Source organism: Pelmatolapia mariae, linkage group LG12 (assembly GCF_036321145.2).
Source record: "Pelmatolapia mariae isolate MD_Pm_ZW linkage group LG12, Pm_UMD_F_2, whole genome shotgun sequence".
Classification (NCBI taxonomy): Eukaryota; Metazoa; Chordata; class Actinopteri; order Cichliformes; family Cichlidae; genus Pelmatolapia; species Pelmatolapia mariae.
In genome coordinates this window covers 18,285,079-18,310,733 of record NC_086237.1, presented here as the reverse complement: position 1 = coordinate 18,310,733, position 25,655 = coordinate 18,285,079, and the positions used below count along the sequence as shown (strand labels likewise).

General features: G+C 40.3%; 1 protein-coding gene across 1 annotated transcript in view; it reads left to right on the top strand.

The window, feature by feature from the left end:
- bin3 (bridging integrator 3) overlaps positions 1-25,655 on the top strand; it is a 32,488-nt gene that overhangs the window by 3,941 nt on the left and 2,892 nt on the right. The window contains exons 2-8 of the mRNA XM_063490583.1: positions 6,160-6,208; positions 8,958-8,998; positions 13,154-13,215; positions 14,809-14,945; positions 19,134-19,174; positions 23,590-23,731; positions 24,819-24,953. Coding sequence (XP_063346653.1) covers positions 6,160-6,208; positions 8,958-8,998; positions 13,154-13,215; positions 14,809-14,945; positions 19,134-19,174; positions 23,590-23,731; positions 24,819-24,953 — 607 coding nt within the window. The remainder of the gene's footprint in view (positions 1-6,159; positions 6,209-8,957; positions 8,999-13,153; positions 13,216-14,808; positions 14,946-19,133; positions 19,175-23,589; positions 23,732-24,818; positions 24,954-25,655) is intronic.

Below are 25,655 nucleotides of genomic sequence, written 5' to 3'. Positions count from 1 at the left end.
ATTTTTTTAAAGAAAGATGACAGCACTTATAGATGGTTAAAACTGGAGTTTTTTGACTAAGACATTTGAGCTTGATCTCCAAAATTCAAACCAAAATTCTAATCCGCAAAGCATATAAACCCTTTTTGAACCTACCACACGGTCACACTTAACACTCCGGTGCTCCCTTTTAAAACCATTTTCTCCATCCACTTAGAAAGTGCCAAGGCCCTAGTTACACAAGGCTAGACACTAGTTGGGAACCACCGGTCGCACGAGAAAAATGCGTATTCCCCAGCCAGTCGATGATTGGTTGTTGGAGGTTGCTGGGAGTCACTGTAAAATCAGCAGGCCTAGAGAGTGGTCAGTGACACCCTGCCAACCACAAGTTGCTAGGGACAAATGTGTTTTTCCCAGTTGGTTGGTGAATAGCTGCTGGCAGGGGAAACCAATTGCAAAGAGTTATATGGTGCTTCAGGCCATGTCCACACTAATACGTTTTTGTTTGAAAACGCATCTTTTTCTCTCCGTTTTGGCCTTCCGTCCACACTGAGACGGCTTTTTCGTTCAAGGAAAACGCAGCATTTTGAAAACGCTCTCCAAAGCGGATACATTTGAAAACGTCGTTTTCGCATCGCAGTGTGTACAGTGAACCCGGAGCTTTTTCGAAAATGATGACACATTTTAGTCATGTGATGCAGTCATGTGACCAATTAAACTAAGATAGCGGAGGGCATTACACAGCAGTTGTTTTGTTTGTGCTCAATTTTGACAGCCCTATTAAAGATTAATATCAGTTTGTACATGCTTCAGATAGCTTCTCTTCAAATTCTTTAATTCTCACTCGCTTTTGCAACTTTGTACTTTTGTGGTACTCACAGCAACAACTCCACCTCATTGTTAGTCCATTTAAAAAACTCTGTGCTTTTCCTCGACATTTTGCTGCGACGTTTCAAAGAGCCAGAAAGTAAATAAACAACAGACAGAAATGAGGCAGGTCGAATCGTCTTGCGTTTCACGCATGCGCAGTACTGGAACGTAAGCGTTTTCGGCCGTTTCAATGTGGACGCACAACTCTGTGAAAACAACTGAAAACGATAGTGTGGACGCGGAGCGTTTTCAGGCGAAAACGCCATTTTCAAATTTTTCCAGGCTAGTGTGGACGTAGCCTTACTGAACCTCCTTGCAATTGCTTTGGCCAAAAGTAGGTTGCCAGTGTAGCATTGTAGTTTGCATTGATGACACCTGCTTGTCTGTAAACACTCACCAGCTATTGTCCAAGCTGAAGCTAGTGGCTACCCAGTATGCTTAGCTAGTGTTGCTCTCTTTTGACACTGGAAGTGGAAGATTACTACTGAAGCAAGGCACTCAGGAGCAAGCATAAACATCCCATACACTGGATTTTTGTACAGTATTTGCCCTGAGTTCTTTGTGTCAAAATCACTCCAGAGACTGTCAGGGAAAGACTACTCTTTATAAGATAGATTATAATCCAAACAGACATTAGTAATTAAGAACGTTAATATAAAGGCTTGATAATCCAGTCTGTGCAATATTGTGAGCAATACTTTGTGGCTAGAAGGATAGTTTCCCTTCATCCTCTAACCAGAGTGATAAACACTGACAACAGATGTGACATAAGGAAGAGGCAGGACTTCGCCTTCGTTTTAACATTTATTGTGAGATCTTTGTCTAAATGACATACATTTACCAGCACTCCACTAAAACACTCTGAATTTCTGATTGTTTTTTTGATTGTCACATTTGCAACATATTTATGTTCACAACTGTTGCATTCTCTCTTGTTTAGCATATTTTACATTTAGTTGAACTTATGACTAATTTATGACTATACAGTTTTTTATGTTTTTTTTTTTTAACAAATAACAGGGGTTGGTCATAGCAGCCCCTAATTGCATGTGGCATTTTACACATTTAAAAGTAAATTTGCATAATTCATGTTTTGTCTCTCACAATTCATGACTGTAATTCTAGAGAAAATGCAAAGAAGATAACTTTTCAGTGCACTTATGACGCGTATGTATATTAACTCACTTGTAATATATTTCAGGCAAGACTGTAAGTAGTAACCATGATAGCGTCATTCAGTTCAGTCATTTGGTCAATAGCTGGCAAACGACACATCTACCAGTACGCACCGCCAACCGCAAGGTCAAGAGTGGGGTGCTCACCCAGTGAAAAGAGTCCTTCATGGCCTCTGCTGACTGATGCATTCCAGCAGGGCCTGCACACTTGGTTCTATGACGTGAGCGGTTTGACTTCAGGGTCATCATCAGAACAATTCCACTTCCCAGCATCTTCAACTAGCCTTCTGTGCTCCACGGAATATCTGAGGTCAAATGATGCACTATCTTTCTAATGGTGTACACATTTGCAGTTTTATTGAAAAGCCAATGGTTACTCCAGTTGGTGCATTATGTGTCCAGAATCAAGAAGACTGTTATGTCTTTGTTCTTGCCTACGTGCTTTGTTGATGGCAGTGACGTGTATTCTATTACAGCAAAGATTAGATAGCTCATTAAATGTGAGATGACCAACTTTTTGATAATGGCTGCATGTGTAAAGAGCCAGTTTAAATGCGTCTTGGTCAAGGAACGGGCAGAATCATGATCCCCTGCAGTTCTCCCCAGTTATTTGGTTAAATCCATGTCATTACATAGTTATATGTCTATATGTTTTGCATAGTTATAAAAGCTGTCACTTCAGATTGAGGCTAAAGACCGAGCTGACAAATCTCTGCATCCTGTCTAATTTTATGTTCTTACCAGTAGTGGGATTTTTCATTTTTTATTGCTTGATACTTCTTTAAAAACGACTTCTTGCTACGCTCTCTTTTCCTCACAAAATATATTATACCTGCAATATGTTTAATGTGTCCAATGAGCATATCCTTATTGTATCAGTGTAAGTAATAAGATGAGTGCTTATACAGGTTTTATGGTCCCTTTTTGGTGTCCATTTGCCTGGGTCTCTGGCTAAGTGAGAGAGAGTTATTGTAGGGATTCAACCTAGGCAACAGGTTGGGTTCTGAAAAGCCAATCACACATAGTTGTACAGTGATAATCTACACTTAGGTCTAATGGTGATCGATTAAAAAGTTGGATTCAATAGGAAAGACGGCAACAGTAGCTCAAATACGAGACTGTCCCATATTACCGGCCAATTTGCATATTTTTAATACTGCTGCCTTGTGAGAGTACACAGTTACAAGATGAAGCTATATGTCTGGAAGACTCATAGAAACTATGGACCTTTTAGATTTTAGTTCAGATGGATTTTTGGGAAGTTTTGGCACTGTTATTTTTTACCTTAATCATGTGGCAAATTAAGCTTGCCCTTGAAAATAAGATTGTCTGGTCACCGACTACTCTTTGAACTTAAAAATGTGCCATATTAACAACCAGTATTTGATCAGTGTCTTCATAGTTGCTTGAAAAATCCTTATTTATGTGTCTACTCATGTGTGTCATCACTTGGCTTAAATTTGGTTTCAGAGAATTGTGGATTTGAGTTGGTGTAATGCACATTTTTTCTTTGTTTTTAGCAGTCGTCTGACCAGTCCTCTGCCATGTCAGATTCTAGTTCTGAGTTCACAGGACTGGGCTTACCAATGTTTCTAAATGTGACAGCCCCTACAGAAATATTGCTGTGTGAAGAAACAGTAGAAATGATTCTCACAGTGACTACCATCCTCCCTCTTTCTCATTCTCTCCCTCTGCTTGCAGTTGCCCTCCCCAAAGCACACTTCACCCGGTGTGTTTGCCAGTTCTCATGAGCAGCTGAAGAGAGTGACCACTTTTTTTTGGCTCTTTGCTGAAGTGCACATATTCTCAATCTATAATGTTACAAGCTTCCTTCAGTTTTTTTTCCCCCAAAGCAAGTGTGTCATTTGATACATTAAAGGGAAAATTCACACTAATATAGTGACAGTTTAACAGATCCTCTTGATGTAAGCACATTTGGATCCAAACTGCAGAGAAACTGAAAAACCCAAGAGCATTTAAAGCAAACATTTAAATATACGTACCTCTTCTCCTTTGTAAAGCACTCTTGCATAATACCCTTCTGTTGTCTTTTTGCTGTGGATGTCATGATTTATATCTTGACACACCCATTAAATAAGAACAAACTCAAAACCTGCTTCCAAATGTTGGGCAATCTTGGCAAAAAGTTTCCAATCAGTTCCCTGAACTTTTGGTTTAAGGACAACTATATTAATCTCGTAAGATCAGTCAGTCATTTCATGCACCTTACAAAAAATGTATAAACATAATTAAAAATGGCAACTCTCTCTGTTTAATTAATTAATTTCTTATTATTTCTATTACTTTTTCCTCTTCATTTTATACCAGTAGTTGGGCTTAATTGTTAAAACTGATGAGTATCTTTCATTTCTGTAGTGACTTACTTTTTTTTAGTTGTGAGTTGTGCCTAAACTGTAGCTTAATTCTACACATAGACTTCAAAGTAAAAGTGTTCAGACCACTGGTTGTAAATGCATGTGCAGAACAAAAGATTGCGTTAACAAATAGAACCATCATCACAAAATGTGTGTTCAGCGATATTAATAGATGGGATATGTAGTCAATGCTTAATGTGTGGTTTAAGTCATAAACTTTCTGCTGATTTCTTCTTATACAGTCTGACTGGGCTGAACCGCTTCTTTTATGGTTGTTTTGTCTTAAATCTTAACTGATCTTACAAGAGGTAGTGTGGCAGTGTGGAGGCTGTTTCTTCTTGTTTTAACTTTGGGAGAACACCAATCTAAAACTCTCCGTGTTTAAATCTCCAGCTGTTGTGCTTTGGGTAAACAATCCCAAACAGTTTCAAAGACAGGTACGTGGGTATGTAATGCACGTAGTTTGACATTACAGTGTACCTATCACCTCATCGGAGAAAGGTGAGTCACATAAGATGAAGCTGAGTAATTTCTGTGGGTTTTTTTCCATGTTGGCTCACCCAAGTAGTGACATAGTGGGTGAAACTAATCCCCCGAGCGAAAGCAGCAAAATGTTTTCAGGGATTTGTAACTGGTTTTTATTCTTTTTTTAAATTATTATTTACAAAAAAAGGTTGTCACCAGGTCAAAGTCCTTGTTATAATATCAAGTACCAGAAAGTCAAAATCAATGTAATTCCTAAGCCACCAGTGAAACTTGTTTTTTTAATGTATTTTTTCCCCCCAGGCTTAATCATACTGTTTTTTTTGACCATGTTGAGTTTTGTGATTGAGCTGTAGTCAAAAGGATCTTCCCGACACATCTGTAGCTTTCCCTGGTTGCACAATAAGGTCCTACATCACACCCTCACTTTTCCATCTCATTAGTCTACACACCTTTCTTTTGACACAGCTGCTGCCTCACCCTGGCTGTCAGTAGCAACTGTCCATCATATAGCTTAGATTTCAGACCATTAGTGCAACATCAATGACAACGCACAACATAGAGCAAATCACAATGATAAGGCAGTGTTTTCTGTCTCATGGATATCCAAGGCACTCTGATGCGCTGCAGCAACTTATTAAGGCATAGGCAAGGGTTTTGAAATGGGGATAAAAGATTGTGTTTTAACTAAGACGAAACAAGTTTCTTTTTCTTTTTACTGAAAGTAGAATCTCTGTGTCTTTTCCTTCCCGAGTGAAGAAAAGTTGTACTTCATCCTGAAAATTGTGTGAAACTATTGCAGATACAGTGAGCCTCGTAACATGTTTTGGTGTTGATTGTTGTCATGGCTTTGTCTTTTTGAGTCCTGGTATATGAAGGTGGCTGGGGGGGAAGAGGGTTGCTATTTTTCTGATGTTATAACATCTGCGTTTGATTGCCAGTTGGGGTCATGTAAAATCACACAGATGAGGGGACAACCACTTCTGTTAAGTGATATCCGCTTGCAGTGGCAGCCAGATGTGATCAGTGATGACACAAAGTTAATGTACATGTCACTGACAGCATGTGTGAGAGGAACAGGGATTGACAGCCTCAGATTGTCTGTGTCAGTGATCTAAAAGAGGCACTAATTCACCCGTAGACCTGAGCTGTCCTTTAGTCGGGCATCATGCAACTGTTGACAATTTAAGCATTCATTAATCTCACCTTTTTGGTAATCATTTCCTGTTGCTTGTATCTGTCAGCACTCATTGCTTGTTTTTTCATGTTCATTTCAGGATCCCGTTCAAGATTGGACAACCTAAAAAACAGATTGTCTCTAAAACTGTAAGTCACAAGAACAAACTTTTACTCTATCCAGGCATTCAGGTAAAACAGCAGTTTAAAAGCTGTAGTTGTTGAGCTTCACGAATGGCACAGACCACACGAATAGTAGTCTAAATACTGTCTTCCACAAAGATTTATTAGATGTCAATTTGTCTAAGTCCTTCAAGGGGGCTGAGGTGGTTACCTTGAAGTGACAGTGAGAGGGTGTTCTTCTTGCTGGAGAAAACCACTTCCACCATAATAGGTTTGTGGCCTGGCATTTAAACTGTGAGACAGGGATTCCAGCTTCCTGTGCCATCCTAGGCAAAAACCATGGAGTGGGAGAGATGGTGACAGCTGTCTTATGAGTAGGTCCAAACTCAGATTAACTCTCAGATTAAAGCAAAGTTTTACTGTGGGAGTCACAGATTAACAAACAGTTCAGTTTTATCACAATACCTACAAAGGCAATTGTATCATGATATAATTCTGCGGTACATGACGCATTATAGTACACCGCAATATCTATGTTTAAAAAAGACCTTAAAAAGTGAAAAACACTGTATACATTCAGTACAAGTGGTGTCACTGTTGTATGGATTATTAAGATTATTCTATAGTTTACGTTCCCTTGAGTGAGTGTGGAAGGGTCCTAACTTATTTATTACAATGGCTACCACACAACCAGAACAAGCTGACACCCATCACTTTATCAGATCCAGTTTTCCTACCCAAGGAACACATTAAGGAGTGGTGGTAAATACGAGTGCATGGTTAGCACGTACAGTAATGCATGGCCAAACTGGTTTTATCACCGGAAATTGCTAATAATATAACTGGTATACAGAAGAGTGCAATTAGTATCTGCCTCAGAATAGCAAATCTAGTCTTGTAGATCAATTCAATGGGAAAATCAGTTAATCTCAGAAGAACGAGTAAAAAAACTAAATGAACACCAGATCTCAACACAAGTGCCCAACACCACATAGCCTGCAGTTACACATGCACACCCCCACACAACAGTGCTCTGAAAAATTCCAGCCAAACAAACAACCAAAGCTGGAATTAAAGTATGAGCGTCAACCACAGTAGCACACCAAAATGTTACTCCAAACAGAAACGTCCACACTAACCAAAATGTCCAAGATGCCAACAAAGAGATAACCAAGCTACTGCAAAGCTCACAGCAATTCAAAATAGTTAATGGAGTCAAAGCTACCAGACAAAACTACCAAGTTAAATATTTTACGCCAGGTACAAATTAAGGAGTGGTGACACATAAGTTTTCTTGGTTAGCACATACAGTAATGCAAGGAAAAACAGTTTTTTATCACCAGAAATTGCTATTAATATAATTGGACACTCCCAAACAACATTCCTCTGAAAAACTTCTAGCAACAAACAACCAAAGCTGTAATTAAAGTATGATCATCATTTAGCAGACCACAAGCTAATTTGGTGATTAACACCGACTCAAACTTTAATCTCACCAATGGGTCTACAGATCCTGGACGAGCCCCCATTTGTCACAAACTGGCTCAAAGTAGGTGACAAGGAAGGAGTCCACACAAGAAGTTTACTTAAACATAAAATTATTTTTTAAACATAACCTAACCAAGACACAAAGATCACCAATAAGTTGTCATGTGAAGTGGAAGAGAGAGAATATGCAGGTCATCTGGCCAGCTTTTATATTCTGCAATACACAGATAACATGTATCAGGCAGCCAACCAACAGCAGCCATGGCTTTCATGAGCGTGGGAGGTTCCTTACTTGTTTATTATTAAAATGGCTACCACTCAACCTGGCTCGCAAAACAAGCAGACACCTATCAGTTTACCAGATGCAGTTTTTCTACGGCAGGTACAAATTAAGGAGTGGTGACACATAAGTGTTCATGGTTAGCACATACAGTAATGCATGGCCAAACTGTTTTTTATCACTGGAAATTGCTACTAATATAATTCCCAAACATTCCCAAACAACACTCCTCTGAAAAACTTCTAGCATCAAACAACCAAAGCTGTAATTAAAGTATGAGCATCAACCACAGCAGCACACCAAAATGTTACCAAGTTACATATTTTACAACACTATTCAAGTTTAAGTCTACAAATAAACCACTTAAACCTACTCAACTGAGAGACTCATTTGGCTATATTCGCCAAAAAGGATATCTGAAACCCTAAATTCATGGACTTAACAGCCGAGCAAAATACTAGTGCTGCTCTCTTCCAACCGCAAAAACTCTAAATTAATGTAACCAATCCAAACTAATGTTATTTAGAACTAATGATCTGAACTTCTAGAACTTCCTAAGATGTTAGTCACAGTCTAAAATACCATAACAACTTTCGGCTGTACTCAAAAAGCAATTCAATTTAGATGACCATTTAGCAAACCGCAAGCTAAGTTGATTAACAAGGGCCCAAACTTTAATCTTACCAGTAGGTCTAAAGATCCTGGACAAGGAAGGAAGGAGTCCACGCAAGAGGTTTAGTTAAATATAAAATAATTTATTAAACATAACCTAGTCATTTTACCTGCATTTCAGCTGCTCAAACCACTGTCCGTCAATCCTGTTGCATAATCCTACAGGTAAAGACAATTAATATGTCTAAGTGGGAAAACAAATGCCTTCTGAAGTAATCATTGTTGCTGGAAATAATTATATTTCACACATATATTTATTGTCCGTTACAGTTTTTGGAGTCATTATTTGTACTATGCCAAAATGCTAATATACTTGCAATGCATTCTTTATTTTAGGTTGAAAGAGACTTTGAGCGAGAATATGACAAACTCCAAAAGTAAGTTTCCATTATGCTTTATAAGACTAATGAGGTAGACAGTGACTAAAGTTTCTCTGTTTTATTCAGAGTTACATTGGTATTAAAATAAACATTTTATATTTTACAAAAATATGCATGTGTTACCAAGTGTTTTCATGATCATGTTTTGTTTGTTTTAGCTTGGTCCTTTGTATATATTCAATATCTTAATGTCTGTCATTAGTCCTTCTGCCAACAAAAAAATCTGTAATGTTTTTGTATTATTTATTTTATTCTCATGAAATGACTTAATGTACAATTACTAGTCAGGATTATAAAGTAAATAAGAAATCTGAAATAACTAACAGTTATTTTGACTGCATATTTACATTTTAAGTATTCCTTTTTGCACATGTAGTTTTTCTTTTTTCTTTTCCAGCTTTTGGTAGTTTTGGACACTGTTTTTTCTTGACATGAAATATTAAGACATTTCAAACTTGGCCACAGCTGAAATATCAAATTTTTACAATTTAATGTCATCATGGATGTAGAAATTCTGTTAATGGTCTTTATTTCAGTTTCTCTGTGAAACAAAGGCAAGTAGGGATCACATCATTTAAAATTCAAAACTTGTAAGCTCAGTACATCAGGCCCAGTCTTACTGGGAGGCTGAGGTTACAAAAACTCCCTGAGGGCCCAGCAAAATGAGTGGGAGCATCATTTTCCTCTCAGGTTTTGTTGAGTAGGAGGGCCCTTTATCAGGAAGGTGTGGTGCCAATAGACCTTATAGATGAGTCAGAGCAGCAGGCATGTAGAGACATTTAGGTTCTCCACCCTAGAGATCCATATCAACACTTCATGGTGCTCCTGTGGTCTAAATGCAGTATACTTAGTAGTAACTGATACCTGTGTTTGCAGTTTGTCCATCTGACTGAAGACATTTAAATTCTTCTAGTACAAAAATAATCTGTACTTTAACACTCTCCCATATTGAAGTATAGACCAATTTCAACATCATTTTAGTTTTACTGTTTGAATAATCTATAACAAAATGCAGCTCTATTTTCTATTATCTGTAGTACCAGCAGTGTAAAACAGATTTCAATCTCATAGAACTAGCCTTGACGAGAAGAACAGGCAAAACTCCCCCAAATGAGATCTGAAAGGTTACATGCAGATGTACATAGTCTCTCTGTGTGTGCACACTTTTCCTCTATAACCTGTCGCATCCTCCAAATTGATGATGGTCATATCTTGCCCTCATATCCTGTGTACATCCTGCTGGAAACATACCTGATAATTTCCTCTGAGCCTGAAATATCATTGCTTTGTTATCTGCATGTAGTGTAAAAGTGGCTTTAAAGTGCTAGCTGATAAAACATTTAACAAAAGATCATCTTATTCCTCCTGCTACATATGAAGCATATTTGCACTTCAGATGTGTTAAGTATAAATAGGTACTGACTTGTGGGTTCAGACAAAATTTAAACACTATTGTGGAACAGTAAGTGAAATTCCACAACTTAACCAATTTGGATCACAGTGTTTTACTTTTTCTTTGTCGATGTTATTTGATCACTTTTTAAGATCAATATTTTGTAATAGCAGTATAGGAAATCCAAATGTCCTAATATACGGCTGTGCAAGTCTATGTGAAAAAAGTTAAACTATTTCAGTGACAAACTTAAAATAGTCATGTCTAGAGGTAATAAAATTTGATTTAGTCTGGTACAATTCTTGGTTTTAGAGTGATTTACATGGAATTGCAGTTTCTAACCTCAGTCTTGTGTGAAAAGCAATGAGCCGAAAAGCAAATCAGAGTAAATGGTCATGTTGCAATGTATAAGTGATATATTCAGCAATTTTCTTTAAAAGTCTTGAATGCCTTTAGTTTTCACCACCCTGTGTGGCATGACGGCTGTGGCTACATGGGTAGAAGGTTTGGGGCATAGGTACAAGGAGCAGCAGCTGTTCCAGTAGGTTACTCTATTAGCACCTTTTGGGAAGAGACTCCACGCTCGCATGGCACTCATCCAGGATGGCTCTCTCTCACCATCAGTTCTGACAGAGAAGGGAAAATGCAGCAGTATTTTTAAGTAGGTGGTAGTGTCTGGAACATGACTTTCACATGCACAAATAACCATCACAAGAATATATTCTGAGTGTACTGGGCTCAGAGCGCACTGGTTTGTTTACATAGTAAGATACTTTCACCCACTATCTTACAAACTAATATGCATGACTGGCAGGATTATGCTGTAATTATGTTTTTTTTTTAAATTTTCCTGATATTATATTTTTGCTTGGTATTACTTAGTCTAGTATTGCAGTCTAAACATTTAGTTTGAGTTGTCAAATATCTCTACTTTATGTAATCTCAGACAGAAATGCTAAGATTGACAACATATTACAATTTCAAAATGTTTGTGACAATGTCAGAATCAGTTATCAAGTTGCGGCTCTAACAACAAAATGTTATCATATGAAGATTTTATGTCACGTTAGAGTTTAATTGTTGCAAAATGTTCTCAACAACAGAGGAAAACTGTGTTGACCTGAACTTGTCACACTGACTCTCCTCGTCCAAATATGTGCTAAAAATTGACTTAATGTAGTGAGACGAACACAGGAAGAATCTCTCTTGATTATTAGATACTCTCCAAATCTTGCCTGAAGCATTGATGATAAATTTACTACAATTTGAAATGCCTGTTTCTGGATATTTGAAACATAAGCGTGTATTTTCATTAATTTAGAGAAAGCCTAATATAGCTTGTGAGACCTAGTTCTATCTAATTGGTAAGAGGGACACAAGAAGTTACTGTGGAGATTGTTCTGACAGACTGTTTTTTTCTTTCCCGTGGTGTGAACAGTATGGGATGAAGTTACATCATTTACTGCAAATGACATTTTAGGAACAACCTCCATCTGGTCTGTGGTGATTTAGTATAAAATCCTTTAACGTCAAAAGAAACAAAAGCTTAAAGAGAACATGTTCTGTTTTAAAAAATATATATATATAAAAAAATTATTTTACTATTTGTCCTTTCTTGGATAAACAAACAAAAGAATAAAAGAAAATCCATTTGCAGATGAAAATCTAAAACCAAAGTTGTCAAAGGGCATGTGCATTGGCTTATGCCACGTATCCTTCTGTATGTTGCATTTTGGGAGACTTGAACTTTTCTTTACGGTCCTGTAAATGCTGCTTTTTAATCAGCAGTCATTTTCAAACCCTTCAGTTTAACAGTTTAGATTTGGTTAGTGTACCTGTGAGTATCCTCGATTAACCAATCGTTCTTTGTCTCCCAGCTGCTAAACCGAAAAAAAATCTAAAACATTTAATTGGAGCCACTTGACTTCCAGTTTTGGTTTGCAGCTCTGAAAGAGCTCTACTTGTTTTGCTAGTGTCTTTATATCTTGTGGACATGTACAAAAATGGGATTACCGTTACTGACTTCCTATTTAATATTGTTCTTAAAAAACAAGGGTGGAAGCAAAACCTAACTGCACCACATTTTTCATCAAATAGGAGTAGTGTTATGATGGTAGTCTCAGGGGAGATTCTAAACCCCTTGTTTGCCTTAATTGATATAATGAATGGCATGTGTTTTCAGCCTCCATAGTCTGGTAATTGCCATTTTTAACACACATCAATGGAATATGTGCAGTGGAATGATTGAAGACGTTAATGCTTTTGAGCGGAAATGTAGTTGACTGAAGGATTCACACTATTGTTAATTAGCTAACAGATTTTATGTGGAATCAGTCGAATGTGTAATTCCTTCTTAATCCATATTGTTTTATGTCTTTTTTCGAGGTTTGTGTTTTCTTTATCCTTGTCAATGTTTTTGTCCAAATGAACGGGTTCAGAGGGATTCAGGGATGAATCGATTTGAAAGTATGCATTCCTACTTTTGTAACAGTGGAAAATTTTTAAAAGTTCAGGCCTTGATTTCAATTTTTTAGCATGAACAGCATATATCAATTGATAAACCTGAAGATATCAGTAAAACAAGGCTCACATTAGCAGATACCAACGTTTGACTGATGTATTAATGCATGCCTACAGCTCATAAAGTAAATCTTGACTTCAGTATAGGTTATTAATTAATCCAAGTTAGGATAACTGATTCTTTACTGTACTACGAGACAAGAAGCGCTCTGATAATCCGTCTTCTGCTTGTCCCACAGGCTGGAGGATCAGACGAAAAAGCTTCACAAAGACATGAAGAAAAGCACAGAGGCTGATTTAGGTATGTTCTGTCACTTACTTGGTGTTGCCGCCTGGTGAGCCATTGATCAGCACTTGTTCACCAACATACTTGATGTCACTTGGCATGTTTTTCAGGGCCAGAAAGATGTTTGGGTGCCTGTGTTTTTCTTTTTTCTTTTTTTCCTGTGCTGTGTTCGATCTCCAAATGATATGACATGAAACAATTGTGTGTGAGTCTCTACCTTAATCATTTCCTTTTTTTAGGCTTTTGTAGCTGTCATAGCAGGTGTGTTTTGTTTGTTTTTTTGACCATGTGAGCAATATTCAGTTGGGGATCCTGGTTTACCATCTCTGCCATCATTTATCCATGTATTTGTCTGCCACAAAACTCTTGTTTACTAAAGATTTATTTGCCGATTTGCTGGTTTTGTGTTTGTGTATTTGGGAAGTGGTAGTAGACATGGCCTGTGGTAAGTAGTCACTTGTGGGGGTGGAAGAGCGGGGACGGATGGAGCAGTGAGAGACTTCTTCATTTCCTCTCCTTTGTGCTCTGCAATATGAATGTCTGCATCATCAAAGTGTCATAGCTGTCAGGGCCTCATTATCGTTAATGGATTCCATCTGTTGCACAGGTCCCATCTCCACTAACTGCTACCAAACAAAGAACTGGACCTACTCTGCATGTCAGCACTGCATTTAATACACTTCTCTCTGTATCAAGCCAAATGTGTTTATATGCAGCACTCTAGCGAACGTGCTGACAGTCATCTGGTGAGGGCCAGTAATATCTTTTTAAGGGTTGCTCCTGTACACATGCCAAATTAGGCTAAATAACAGAAGGCAAATAAAATATGTTAACTTGTCTTGCCTCAGGAAATTGTAAAGGACATGAATTTCACCTTTTCCCTCACTGCTAATGGCGAGCCCTCAGGTCACCTTTTGATTTTCACGACCCTGTAATTAAAATGTTTGTCAGATCAAGCAATGTATTACTTGTGCAAACTGAGAGAGATGCAGAAACGCTACACCGTGATAATTGATTGGTTGAAAATTGGTCCCAGGGGAGTGTGAAATGACCAATGACTGTTCCAAATCTCTGTAAAGCCCATATTCAGTGCAGCTCCTGTCGTCAGCTTGTGTCTCCTCAGTGCAGCTCATTTGTTTTGACAGTGAAGCCATATACTGATACATGCTCTGTGTCTAAACAAAGTGGCACGAGTGCAGATTAACGGTAATTGATGCTGTCAGTGTAGAAAAATGGCAAAAAATTCTTGTTGCACTGGTGAATATTCAACGCGGCAGGCAGCCCCACCACCCCCACAGATTTTTACAATGGGGGCAGCACTGTGCCATTCGAGTTGTGCACTTCCCGACAGGCTCACTTTTGAATACCCTACTTCATATAAAGTGATGAAACGCTTAAAGCTTCGGTTTAATCCACAAAAATTGCGTCCACAATTTCAGAACAATGTAAGAGTCTTACATGGAATTAGATTAAAATGTGTAGATGCAGACATCTTCAGTAACCATTTAAAAAATCTGTATTTTGTGACTTTCTGTTTTCACGAAGTTAACTGTGTTTTAATAGTATTTTCTGCTTTGTGTGTTGCATGCATATTTGCATGGCTGACAGCCATGTCTAAGGCAGCAGTGAAGATTTCTGCAGACCTCTTGAGTAACCCGCTGTGTGAGCAGGATCAGGCCTTCCTGGAGTCTATGACTGCTTTAGATACAGCCATGAGAAGGATGGATGCCTTCAACCAAGAAAAGGTAAGACTCTTTCCCACACTTGGCATCTTTATTATATTGCTCTTTTTCTGTTTTGGCTTTTTGACACGGTGATTTTCTTCAAATCATTTGAAAAAAAATTTGTTTCTAACAAGCAAAGTAGGAAACTAGACAAGGGTTTGTTTTTTTGTTTTTGTTTTTTTTGAAAATGCATGTTTTCATATTTGTCAATATTGTGCTGCCTGTGGACTAAAAACTATCCGTATGTCTTTCCTTCTGCTGTTTTTGAAAAGCATCTGTGGTATCATCCTCTATAAGCTCAAGCTACTGGTTATCAGCTGTGAAAATTGATGCATTTGTGACTCACTGGTGTCTAAAATAACTCATACAATGGATGGGCCTTCTCTGAAGAGGAAAACATGCCTTGCCACAAAATTCACAAGAGTAACTCACAGCTTATGTGCTGAGGTCTGTTGTATTTCTTGCATTACTTCCTAATATATTTGGCTTCAGGTAAAAACATTTTTTTTTTGCATTGGTAGGTCACCCAATATGTTCTTGATGGATTACAGAAACTTTATTCCTCCCTCGGGGTAGAGTACCTATGATCAGCTTGAACACTGTAAACCTCTCAGATCCGTACTTCTGGCAAACCCAACCTGAAATCACTTGTCCCGTCCTTCATGTACATTTCATATCATATTTTACATATTTTTCTTTCTGCTTAGATATTTGCAGCGCTTGCATTTGGGAAACCATTTCTTTTTTTCTTATTATTCTTGTATGTTTTGTCCTAAGGGCCAGCAGCAGACAGACCGGCATGTCTGTCTTTCCAGAACTGTAAGCGGTACAGCGTATTCTTGCTCGCTCTTCCACAGCTGTACTCTGTGAAGATCTCTCTGGCTGTCAGGGCTCTTCATATTATTTGCTGGGCGCCCTTCACTTTTTGATTAGAATCATCGCCACAGGTAGTTATAATGTGAATCATAGTGGCACTGCATGTGTGGATCCTCAAGGCACTACGCTGTGGAGGGTTTGAAAAGAGGAAAAAATACAGGAGAGAACATAGGAGATCACACTAAGGCATATACCGATTGACTTTTTTCCATCTGTGTTTTCTTGACTCATTGCCCCGCTAGTAGGTGTTCTAGGCTTTTCACATTTGTTGCCTTAAAAATATTCCCCTTTCTTTTCATATTTTGCTGTGAACCAAAATGATTTCATAACCTTTCCCACAACAATGATCCAACAAGGGGGAGAAAATGAATTCCTTTGCAAACGGTGGGTAATGTTGTTATTCCATGGTAAACCTGTAGTATAAGTATTTCAGGCATAACAGACCATCTGTCACCTGGAAATATACATATTGAGCAATGAAGAGTTGATTTTATATTTTCTGGGAAACCTCAGTGGCTGGACTCGGTTTCCATAGATAATCAAGCTGTAACCTGTTCCCCAGTGTATATAAGTGAAGCAATGTCCATGTTCCAGAAATTAAAGATACGACTGACAAAAGTCCTCACTTTAAATGAGCATACTGTCTTGAGCTGGTAAATAAATGTCATCCTAATGTTCAGTGTTTGCATATGAGATTACAAGTGTCGCTGGTTTTGTCTCCTGGCTTTACTTGTTAGGATATACTTCGTGCCACTCAGGCAAACTCAGTATTATTGTTTTGAGAATAAAACATACTAAAAGCATAAGACAGCATCCAAGCAGCTGTCATTTATTTTCCTTTCCTTTCCTTGATTCTTCAGCTTTTAAGTCTTTCAGACTTGCTTTGCTCACAGCTCATCAAATTTTACAGGAGCCATTTTGAGTGACTAGACAAAGTAAAATGTAGGTTGGACTGAGCGTGTGGGTTTGTGACCCAGGGTGCATATGTTCCAGGACTTGGCTTGGTTGAGTGCCCAGGAGAGCACTCCTGCCAGTTTGGCTGCTGTCAGGATGAAGTACTTTTGCATTCTTTAGATTTTTTTTCAATATCAAATTTGATTTTTTTTTTTTTTCCCCCCCATTTTCACTCAGTGTTTTTTTTTTCATTCTGAAGGGGGAAAAAAACTACGACACACACTTGAGTGTGAATGAATAAGAGACAACCATTCTTCCTTTTAATCAGATTTTTTTTTAAAGAAGTCACTTGTAGTTAATGTCTTTATAATGTATAGCATTGTTCACTGTCTGTGTAGCCTTCCTATTTGTCTCTGTGACTGTCACTTGTTTGAAAAAGATTGATCCACTCACTTAGATCCAGACGTTTTTTCGCTTGTAAAGGACAACAGTCACCAACTGGATAGATTTTTCTTTGTTGTGTTTGTTTGGTTGTTTTTTTTTAAACACACTTTTATTCAGAGTGGCTTTTGACAGCTAGGTCACACCTGATAGTCTCTCCACTGCGCTCAGTCCTTCTAAATAAAATCCTTGCCTTAACACAATGTTCACTTCCAGCTTTGGGCTGGGCTGTGTGGCTTCCTTTGTAGAGTGGCTACAAGTGAGCTAGAGGCAAAATAGCGATTGTGAGTACTTTCTGGTCAGTCTGTTGTGTGCATCACCTCTAGGTTTTGCTAGGTGTTTAAAAATCCAGCACAGCACTAGAACACCACTCTTAACTTCTTCCTTTAAGCTGGCTGTTGATTCTGACGGCAACAGCAGCAAAACCTTATTGCTCCAGCAAAACAGACACAAAAGCATCCACCCTTTGCTCTTCTCCGTGTTGAGACGAGATGTTCTGCCGCAGGGCCCACAAGTGAGAGAGCCAGCAGATAAAACGTGCAGCGATAATGAAGGCAGCAGTGGCCCAGGTCTGTGTGTTTATTTCTGGGGCTGAGGAGGGCGCACAGCCCCGCCGGCACACTGCTGCCGAAGCTGAGCCCCAGTGTAGATGGCGGCAGCACAGTAGAGGATGCTCCGTTTGGAGGGATATTGATTTCCTCTGCGATCTGTGTGTATTTTTGGGAGGCCTGTGTGCCGGGATGGCCTCTGCTCCGTGACTCACTGATGGAGACTGCTGCTAGAGCGCCGGCCTCAGGCTCTGCGGGGCCTCCAAGGAATAGCTCTGCCCCCCCTCTCTGTGGGAAGGGGCAGAGGGTAGAGGGCACCAGCATGCTTAAGCAAATCTGCCGCTGTTCTTCTCCCTCCTCGCTGCATGCTCTCACCTTAGAAGCAGCGGCACCGCTCGAGCTGGGGAGGGGGAGATGGTGTGAATATGTAAAACAAAGACAATGTGAATTCCCATGTACTTATTTGTTATTGGTTCTGTGTTTTCCCTCAAACCACAATCAACCATTTTGTACTTGGAAATCTGCCTGTGTGAAGCAGCGAGTGTTGCTGTATGTTCTCGTAGATGGTCAGGGCATTTTTACAAAGCACAGCTGCGATCTTGCTTCCTTGTTGTTGTGTGATTGACTGTCCTTCCAATAGCAAGTGAGCATATGATTAGTGGAGCTGCTCACTGTTCTCATGCAGCTGTCACTTCACATCTCCCTGCTTTAAATTCTCCTTCTCTGTTCCAAGCGTGTTCTCTCCACTTGACTCGATTGCCTGGTTAAGTTAGCCGTGTTACGCTCGCAGATCTAGTAGCAGCAGTCATTTTGAATCTGCAATGTAAATGACTCTCGAAACTTTATTAATTGTGCTCCAACTTCTCTCGACGAGGCTTGGTTCTGAGGCTGGAGGCCTCGAGATGAGATGTTCGTTTACTTCCATTTAACACCCCCCCCTTCCCCTCCTTCCTTCCCCTGTTGGTTCTGCCAAACAGAAGGAGAATGCAGGAAAATATAAACTGTTATTGTTAAAATGTTTGTTTGTAAAGAACTTTCATCTTGTATGGCAGCCCACCCTCCACAGGAAATCATTTGGGCTTTGCTTTCATGTCCGTCCCCTGACAGTTCCATCCTTTTGTATCGCAAGCTCAATGAATATTCAGGGGTTTCTCCTCGGGGCTTGTGTACAATAAAAGAGTCAACGTCATGAAAGTTTCTTTGCAAGCCCCCCCCTTCCTCTTCCCCTTTTTTCTTATGTGCTCTGTTTGAAATATACACAATTGTTGGTGTTTGTGCTGCGACATTACATTGCAGCTAATGAGCAAGAGATGTAGAAGCTATTTGGTTCTGACTTCACTTCTGATGTAACTCAATTTGACAGTGAATAACAATTTGTAATTTCTCTTCATTTGTTAGAAAGGTGAGCAGTGCTTGTGTTAACAGCTTTTTATTTTATTTACTTTTACAGGTCAACCAGATCCAGAAGACTGTTGTCGACCCTCTGAAAAAGTAAGTGTCAGTTTCTTGTGTTGCTGCTGTGTTAAATGTCCACTTTTAAATCTGAATCTGCAACAGGCCGCGGTCAAATAGTTTTAGTCTGCAATATTTGCATTTTTAGGAGAGCCGGATCGTGAACTTTTCGTGTGAAGTATGGTAAAAGCGATTTAGCTCAGTTGTGTCTTAAATTCCATATGTGACTGTGGAGCGATAAAAACCCAGTGCCCCGTGTCATTTTTACTATTTAACCTTGCTCTGCATATCTCACTAACTGAGTGGAAAGAATAGCTGCGGTGCAGGACCTCAGGAAGGCCTCCAGTGTAGTAATACACATTGTAAAAATGAACTGGGAGTTAACAGGGCTGCTGTGCTGGTAGTGTCTGGAAGAAAGTTTATTTGGTCTTCGTTCCTAATACTCGCCCCCATTTGAGGAGGCAGTGAATGCTATTCCATTCCTTAAGCCTCACTTTGCACACACACGCGCAAAGCAGAGGTACTGAAGGGAGTGGCTGGACAATCCCACCCGTCTTCCGGAGCGCTTGTTAAGGTTTTCTTCCTCCTCCTGGCTCCTCCCAGGAGATTAAATACTTTGAAAGAGAGCATGTGCATACTGCTTGTATAGATTTCTATAAATTTGTGGTGAACTTTCTCCCCTCGTGAGACACTCGTTTTGTAAAGTAACTAATGTGAAGAGAATACTCCATCAAAACATGGATAGGTCAGGTCAGCGTGTGTGTGCGCGTGTGTGTGTCAACCCCTCTCTTCCTCGTGCGCTCTGGTGGCGGAGCAATGACAGGATGGAATGGTTCTAATTTCCTCTTCCTGGTGGGCGGCAGGCGGACGTGTGGGCAGGCTCAGAATATGGCAAAGGGCCCAGCTTCCTGGGCCCAGAGCTGCGGATTGGTTCAGGAGGAGAAATGTCTCAGGACAGTGCACGCTCTCACACAAACATACACACATACACAAACACCAGCTCCGATTTTAGAGGGGGCGCTGTCTCACAAAGATGGTATTTAAGATCATAAAGTTAGGCATTTACATGAGTCTAAAACAGAACAGAGGAAGTGAGTTCATAAACAAATTTTAATGCCAAACTAAACTGACTTTTCTGTTTACTTTTTCCTCCTTAAAAACGCAGCGCTATTACTTATTAGTTTATCAAAGTGTTGTCTATAGAAAACCAAGACGCACAAGCTGCTATACTTTTAAAGCTTCCATTAAGATTCCATTAGTCCTCTCACTAATGAATATTTGTCATTGTTTTTCTTGTCTCAAAATACTCTTCTGGTGAACTTGTGTCATTGTAAAGACAATTAGAGAAGAGTTGAAAAGGAGAACGTTATGTTAATGGAAGACTTTCAATGGATTGTGTGTGTGTGTGTGTGTGTGTTGGCTACATGATTGTGTCCATGTGTGATTGCTATTTCAAATTTTGGCATCCATCCTTAATGCTTAGTGTGGTAAAACGCACAATAAACAAACGAAAAAGCAGCCCCCCTCTACTCTGCCCCCATCCTGCGTTCAGTGTCTCCTCTCTCTCAGGCCCAGACGTGCGTTTCATCCACTCTGCGGGGTCACTGAATGACATCACTATGTTTATGTGAGGGGAGGGGAGTGCGTGGGCATTGAGGCATGTGTGTTATCTGGGCCTTGTAACCTAGCCCTTTTTGCTCCGTTGCTCTTTTGGGTGAAATAGAAGTCAAGCCTGTTTTGAGACCTCTGCCCTGGGTTGAGCCAGGACTGGACAAACCAGCTTCATCCCTCTCAATCAGAGGAACACGCTGCCCTCAGAGCAGGTTGTGGGGTTTGGAGCCAATGGGAGTTGTTGACCTTAGCTCTGGGGCTGATGCAGGCTTTTTCTTGTTCTTTTTCTTGTTTGAGGGGGGGATTGTTTTTTTGTAAAAAGGATGTTTGTTTGTTTTTTACCATCTTATCTGGTGTATCACGCACTGAGGCTGCGTGAGTTATGTGGGCTTTAAAGCACTAGGCAAGTCACAGCAGATCACACTCTTTCTTTGCGCGCTTTTTGTTTTTTTGTTTTTTTGGAGACTAAGGAGGTGTTGCTAGCATTTACGTCACAGACATTCCCATGGTCTACTGCGTTTAAACCATTTATACAACAGGTGGTAGTTATTTCACTTTCACACCAAGCATATTTTAAATGAAGGTGCCACGTGATGTGACCCTAATTTTTCTTCTGAGACCATGACGAACAAAGGTGGTAATTTACACATAAACAGTTCCCTTTCCCATATTTTTAGTGGTGTGTTTTAAACTGATTTTTTTTTCTTTTTTTCAGTAGTGAGTTATGTGATGGTCATAGTCAAAAGTGACAGCCAGCCTGCTAGACTGAGGGTGTCTAGACCAGACTTGGGCTTGGCTGCTGGGTCAGGCTGGCCTGTATGTGGATTGGCCTCGGCTCATAAACACACTCTCTGCTCCAGATGCTATTTCCATCCAGCCTTTTTTTTTTTTAAACCACACCCTGACCTGTCACGTGGACAGTGGTGTATCCTTGGCCCCTTTGCAGCCCTCAACCATCTTAAGAAATCACCCAGACTAGGCTCACCGCATGTACAGACCTTGCAGGCTGACCGGTAGTTATCCAACCAAGGCCAGGACATCGAGGGAAACATCCAGGGCCTGGACATTTCTTTTCTTTAAAAAAACCAAAAACTGTTATTACAGTGTATGCATAAGCACATTCGGGTTCTCATGTGGGGGAGGGTAGTGTACCGTTGAGTCACAGTAACCGAATGTAACACTGAAACATCAGCGTTCAGTGTGGAAGTGACACTAATGGGTTAACAAGTAGTTGGCTTTGTGTCTGGCTCTTTTTCTCCTCCTCCAGCACAAGGATAGCATTGGCCCTGAAGTCTCCCTGTGCTCAAACATAGTAGTTGCAGACAGCGTTGTCCCCTTTTAGCGCACAAACAGCAGGCCACCGTGGTGTGTCATGAGGAAATTGCACCATGCTGTCAGGTGAACTAGAATCCAGCCTTTGTGTTGTCTGAAAGCTGGTTTGCTGCTGTGTTGTCATCAGCCCGTAGGACTGCGTTGGAAAGCAGTCATGCCTGGAGGGCAGTTGCATAATCCCTTGGCACTTCAAATATGCGTACACTGGAGCAGATAGTAGATTTGAGGATCGGCATCCACCCCTGCCGTAAACTGGGCCAGAGTGGTATTTTATAAATAGCGGTGGAGTGTGGGCTGCTGGGTTGGGCTGAGCTCGTTGATGTCACTGAAACACTACAAGACCACTCCTTGCTTAACTTCCTGTCGGAAACAATCTCTGCTTGTCTGACATGGAGTTCGCGCCACTCCCCCCTCTGGCCTGTAGTAAGGTGCACGTCGGGCAAACGCAGTTGTAATCCAGGATTTCATAACAAACTCTCGGGTTCTCTCACTCACCACACAGAACAGGGCAAGGGTTGGCATGGAGAGGAACGTAAATCATGAAGCCCACACATTTTGTGGCTAATAACACTATGGGCCGAGGCGCACACAATAAAGTATTGTAGTAGTGTGCCTACACACTTGATAAATTGCTTTAAATGAGTCATTCAGAAAAGGCTATATCTAATTCTTTATTACGATTGTTTTTATTGCTGACTCACATCTGCTATGCACCTGCGTGACTAATCTTGTGGCCTGTTTTTGAAAAACAAAGTCACTGCTTTGTGTTTACATTTTAGAAAGTTGAAAAATGTTTCATTTCTTATTCAGGCGTTCAATATTTTGGTTAAAGCTATACCATTTGTTATAAATCATTAGCCAGATCTAACCGGAGTTTAAAGAAATAATATTAATGTTACAGTCTAAGTTTCAGACATGTTAACTTGAAAATTTCTACAGTTTTATTATTAGGTTAGACATGTTCTGTATACAGTTTTCCCGTTCCCTATTAAAAACAGACACAAAACCAGTGCAACAAGTCCCAGGATAAAGCTCCGATTCCTGTTGCTAAGTTACAGATGAATGTTTTCCTATTTTTAGTGCTGAAGACTTGGATTCTTGTTGCAAGAATATATTTTCATTTGGAATATGATAATTGTCACAAAATGAATTGTTTCATGCCATTCTGAACTACAGTAATTAGATAATAGATTAGAGGAAGCTTAATGCAGAGCTGCCCTCTGGGGTTTGAGAGTACCGCTACAATAAGATGTTGAGGAGCGGGATTTTATTAAATCATAATGACTTTTATTAAGATACGATGCAATGCACAGTGCATGTCTACAAATTACATGGAGACGGGAAAGTTGTTTCAGTATTTTTAGTAACTTCACTTTCTCTCAGGGAAAAAAAAAAGAGGAAAGTTTGATATGTATGTCTGGGATCTTTTTATCTTTCTTTGCCTGCATTCACACAGTGCGCATGCATGTTGTGTTCAGTAACCTGGTTTTCTGTGTGCTGGTGTTTTTCAGGTACAGTAGTGTCTTCCCCAGCCTTAACATGGCAGTGAAACGTAGGGAACAGACGCTGCAGGACTACAAGCGGTTGCAAGCCAAAGTGGAGAAATACGAAGAGAAAGAAAAAACGGGGCCCGTGATGGTCAAACTGCATCAGGTAGCGTCAGTTTTAAAGCTCGCGTCGGTGCACGTGTCGGTCCACTCGAGCTCTCCCTCCAACTGCACAGGAGCAGAGTTCACTTGCTCTTACATGCTGTCCGTGTTGTGAATAGAGCACAATAGGTTGAAAAAGACACAAATGCTGACTGGATATGAACAAAAATAGTTGAGCACATGCATACTGTACATGTGCGCTCCTTCACCCACGCAAGCTACCAGGCTCTCAAGTAGTGCCTTTTCAAAAAGGCACTGCTGCACATCTACAGGCACGTAATTGAGAATTGTAGACACACACATACACATATACACACACACACCATGAGGCCACTACAGAAGCACACATTCACAGATAGTGCTGCAGTGTTGCCTATGCTATTGCTTCTAACACATCCTCACATGGTGAGCCACCCACACACATTGAGAAAAGCACTGTCAGGGGAACAAAGCCTTGAAGAAGCCCCTACATCCATGCCCTCTGAGTCCCTGTGCACTTAAAGAAATGATCCTGACAAAACACTTGTACGCCATTTCAGTTACAGCTGGCATGTGTAAATAAAACTAAAGTGAAGAGAGCATATCATAATGCAGCTGAAAGACAATATGTTTCAGTTTGAATATAGCAACTCCCCCTTCCCCTTAATAAAAATTCTCACCCTCTCACACTTATTCATTGTGCATTCCATAACTCCATGCCTACAGTAGACTACCCACTAATACATTCACACACAGATCAGTGGTGCTGGAGTCCACTCACAGCCAAGTCTGCCCACATTACCCACTCCTCCTCACTTTGGTCGTGATTACAGCCTTTTTTTTGCACTGCTTCTCCGTGGGAATTAAGCAAATATCTTTCAGAACAATAAGAGAAGAAGACAAATGATGGCTCAAGAAGTGAATTCACTTCAGACTAACTTGTTTCGCTTTGTAGGTATTAATCTGTAGCTCCTTAAGCATATTTTAGCGAACGAATCCTTAATGTGTAGTGTGTATTGCATCGCATTGAAATGAAAGAATGTAACTCAAAGTCAGAACTGAACCCTCAGTGACCAGTTCTTTTGTTTTGCTCTTTCTCTCCGACATCACAGGCAAAAGAGGAACTCCGACCGGTCAAAGATGACTTCGAGGCCAAGAACAAGCAGCTCCTGGACGAGATGCCCAAGTTCTACCAAAGCCGCATCGACTACTTCCAGCCCAGCTTTGAGGCTCTCATCCGGGCACAGGTTAGTGACCTCCATCACCTTTAAATGCACACCCAACAAACCTCTCACAGCTGCAGACAGCCACCCTCCCTCCCACCCACCCACTGCTCCACTCTCTGAGCGTCGGTTAAACTGTGCATAAAATATCTGATGAAGGGTGTGTATAACCTAGGCAGTCTGTCTCCCTCAACGTTGCTCTAATGTGATTAACCCTCAGTGACGGCCCACGCTGCTGTGTTTAGCTGAGGAAGGCCTCATCTGTCTGGCTCCACTGCAGCCCTGCAAGCCTTCCTCTAACCTGAAGCTTCTCTTAAAGCAGCTGGGTGTCTCAAGTTAGCGCCACTATGTCCCCCTCACTAACCCCAGACCTGCCTGGCCATGTCATTTCCTCCTTGGGACAGCCACTGGCACAATCCTAATAAGTAAACTAGATTATCCCAGACCTAATGACAATTATGGAGTTCTGTGATGCACTTTGAACTTAGCAAATTAGCAGACATATAGTATTTCCCCTCATCTTTTATCTTGAAGCATTAAATAAATCTTACCTGTTTTTGTCCGGTGCAAGAGGTCCCATTAGGCACGCTAGCCATTTCATTCTTGCAGCTTTATATTTATTCATATAATTCACACACATGAATGAACGTTTTCACATTTGCACAGCCATGTGTGGGTGGTCAGCGGACCTCGTCCCCAGTGCTTGTTGCATGTGCTTGATTTGGT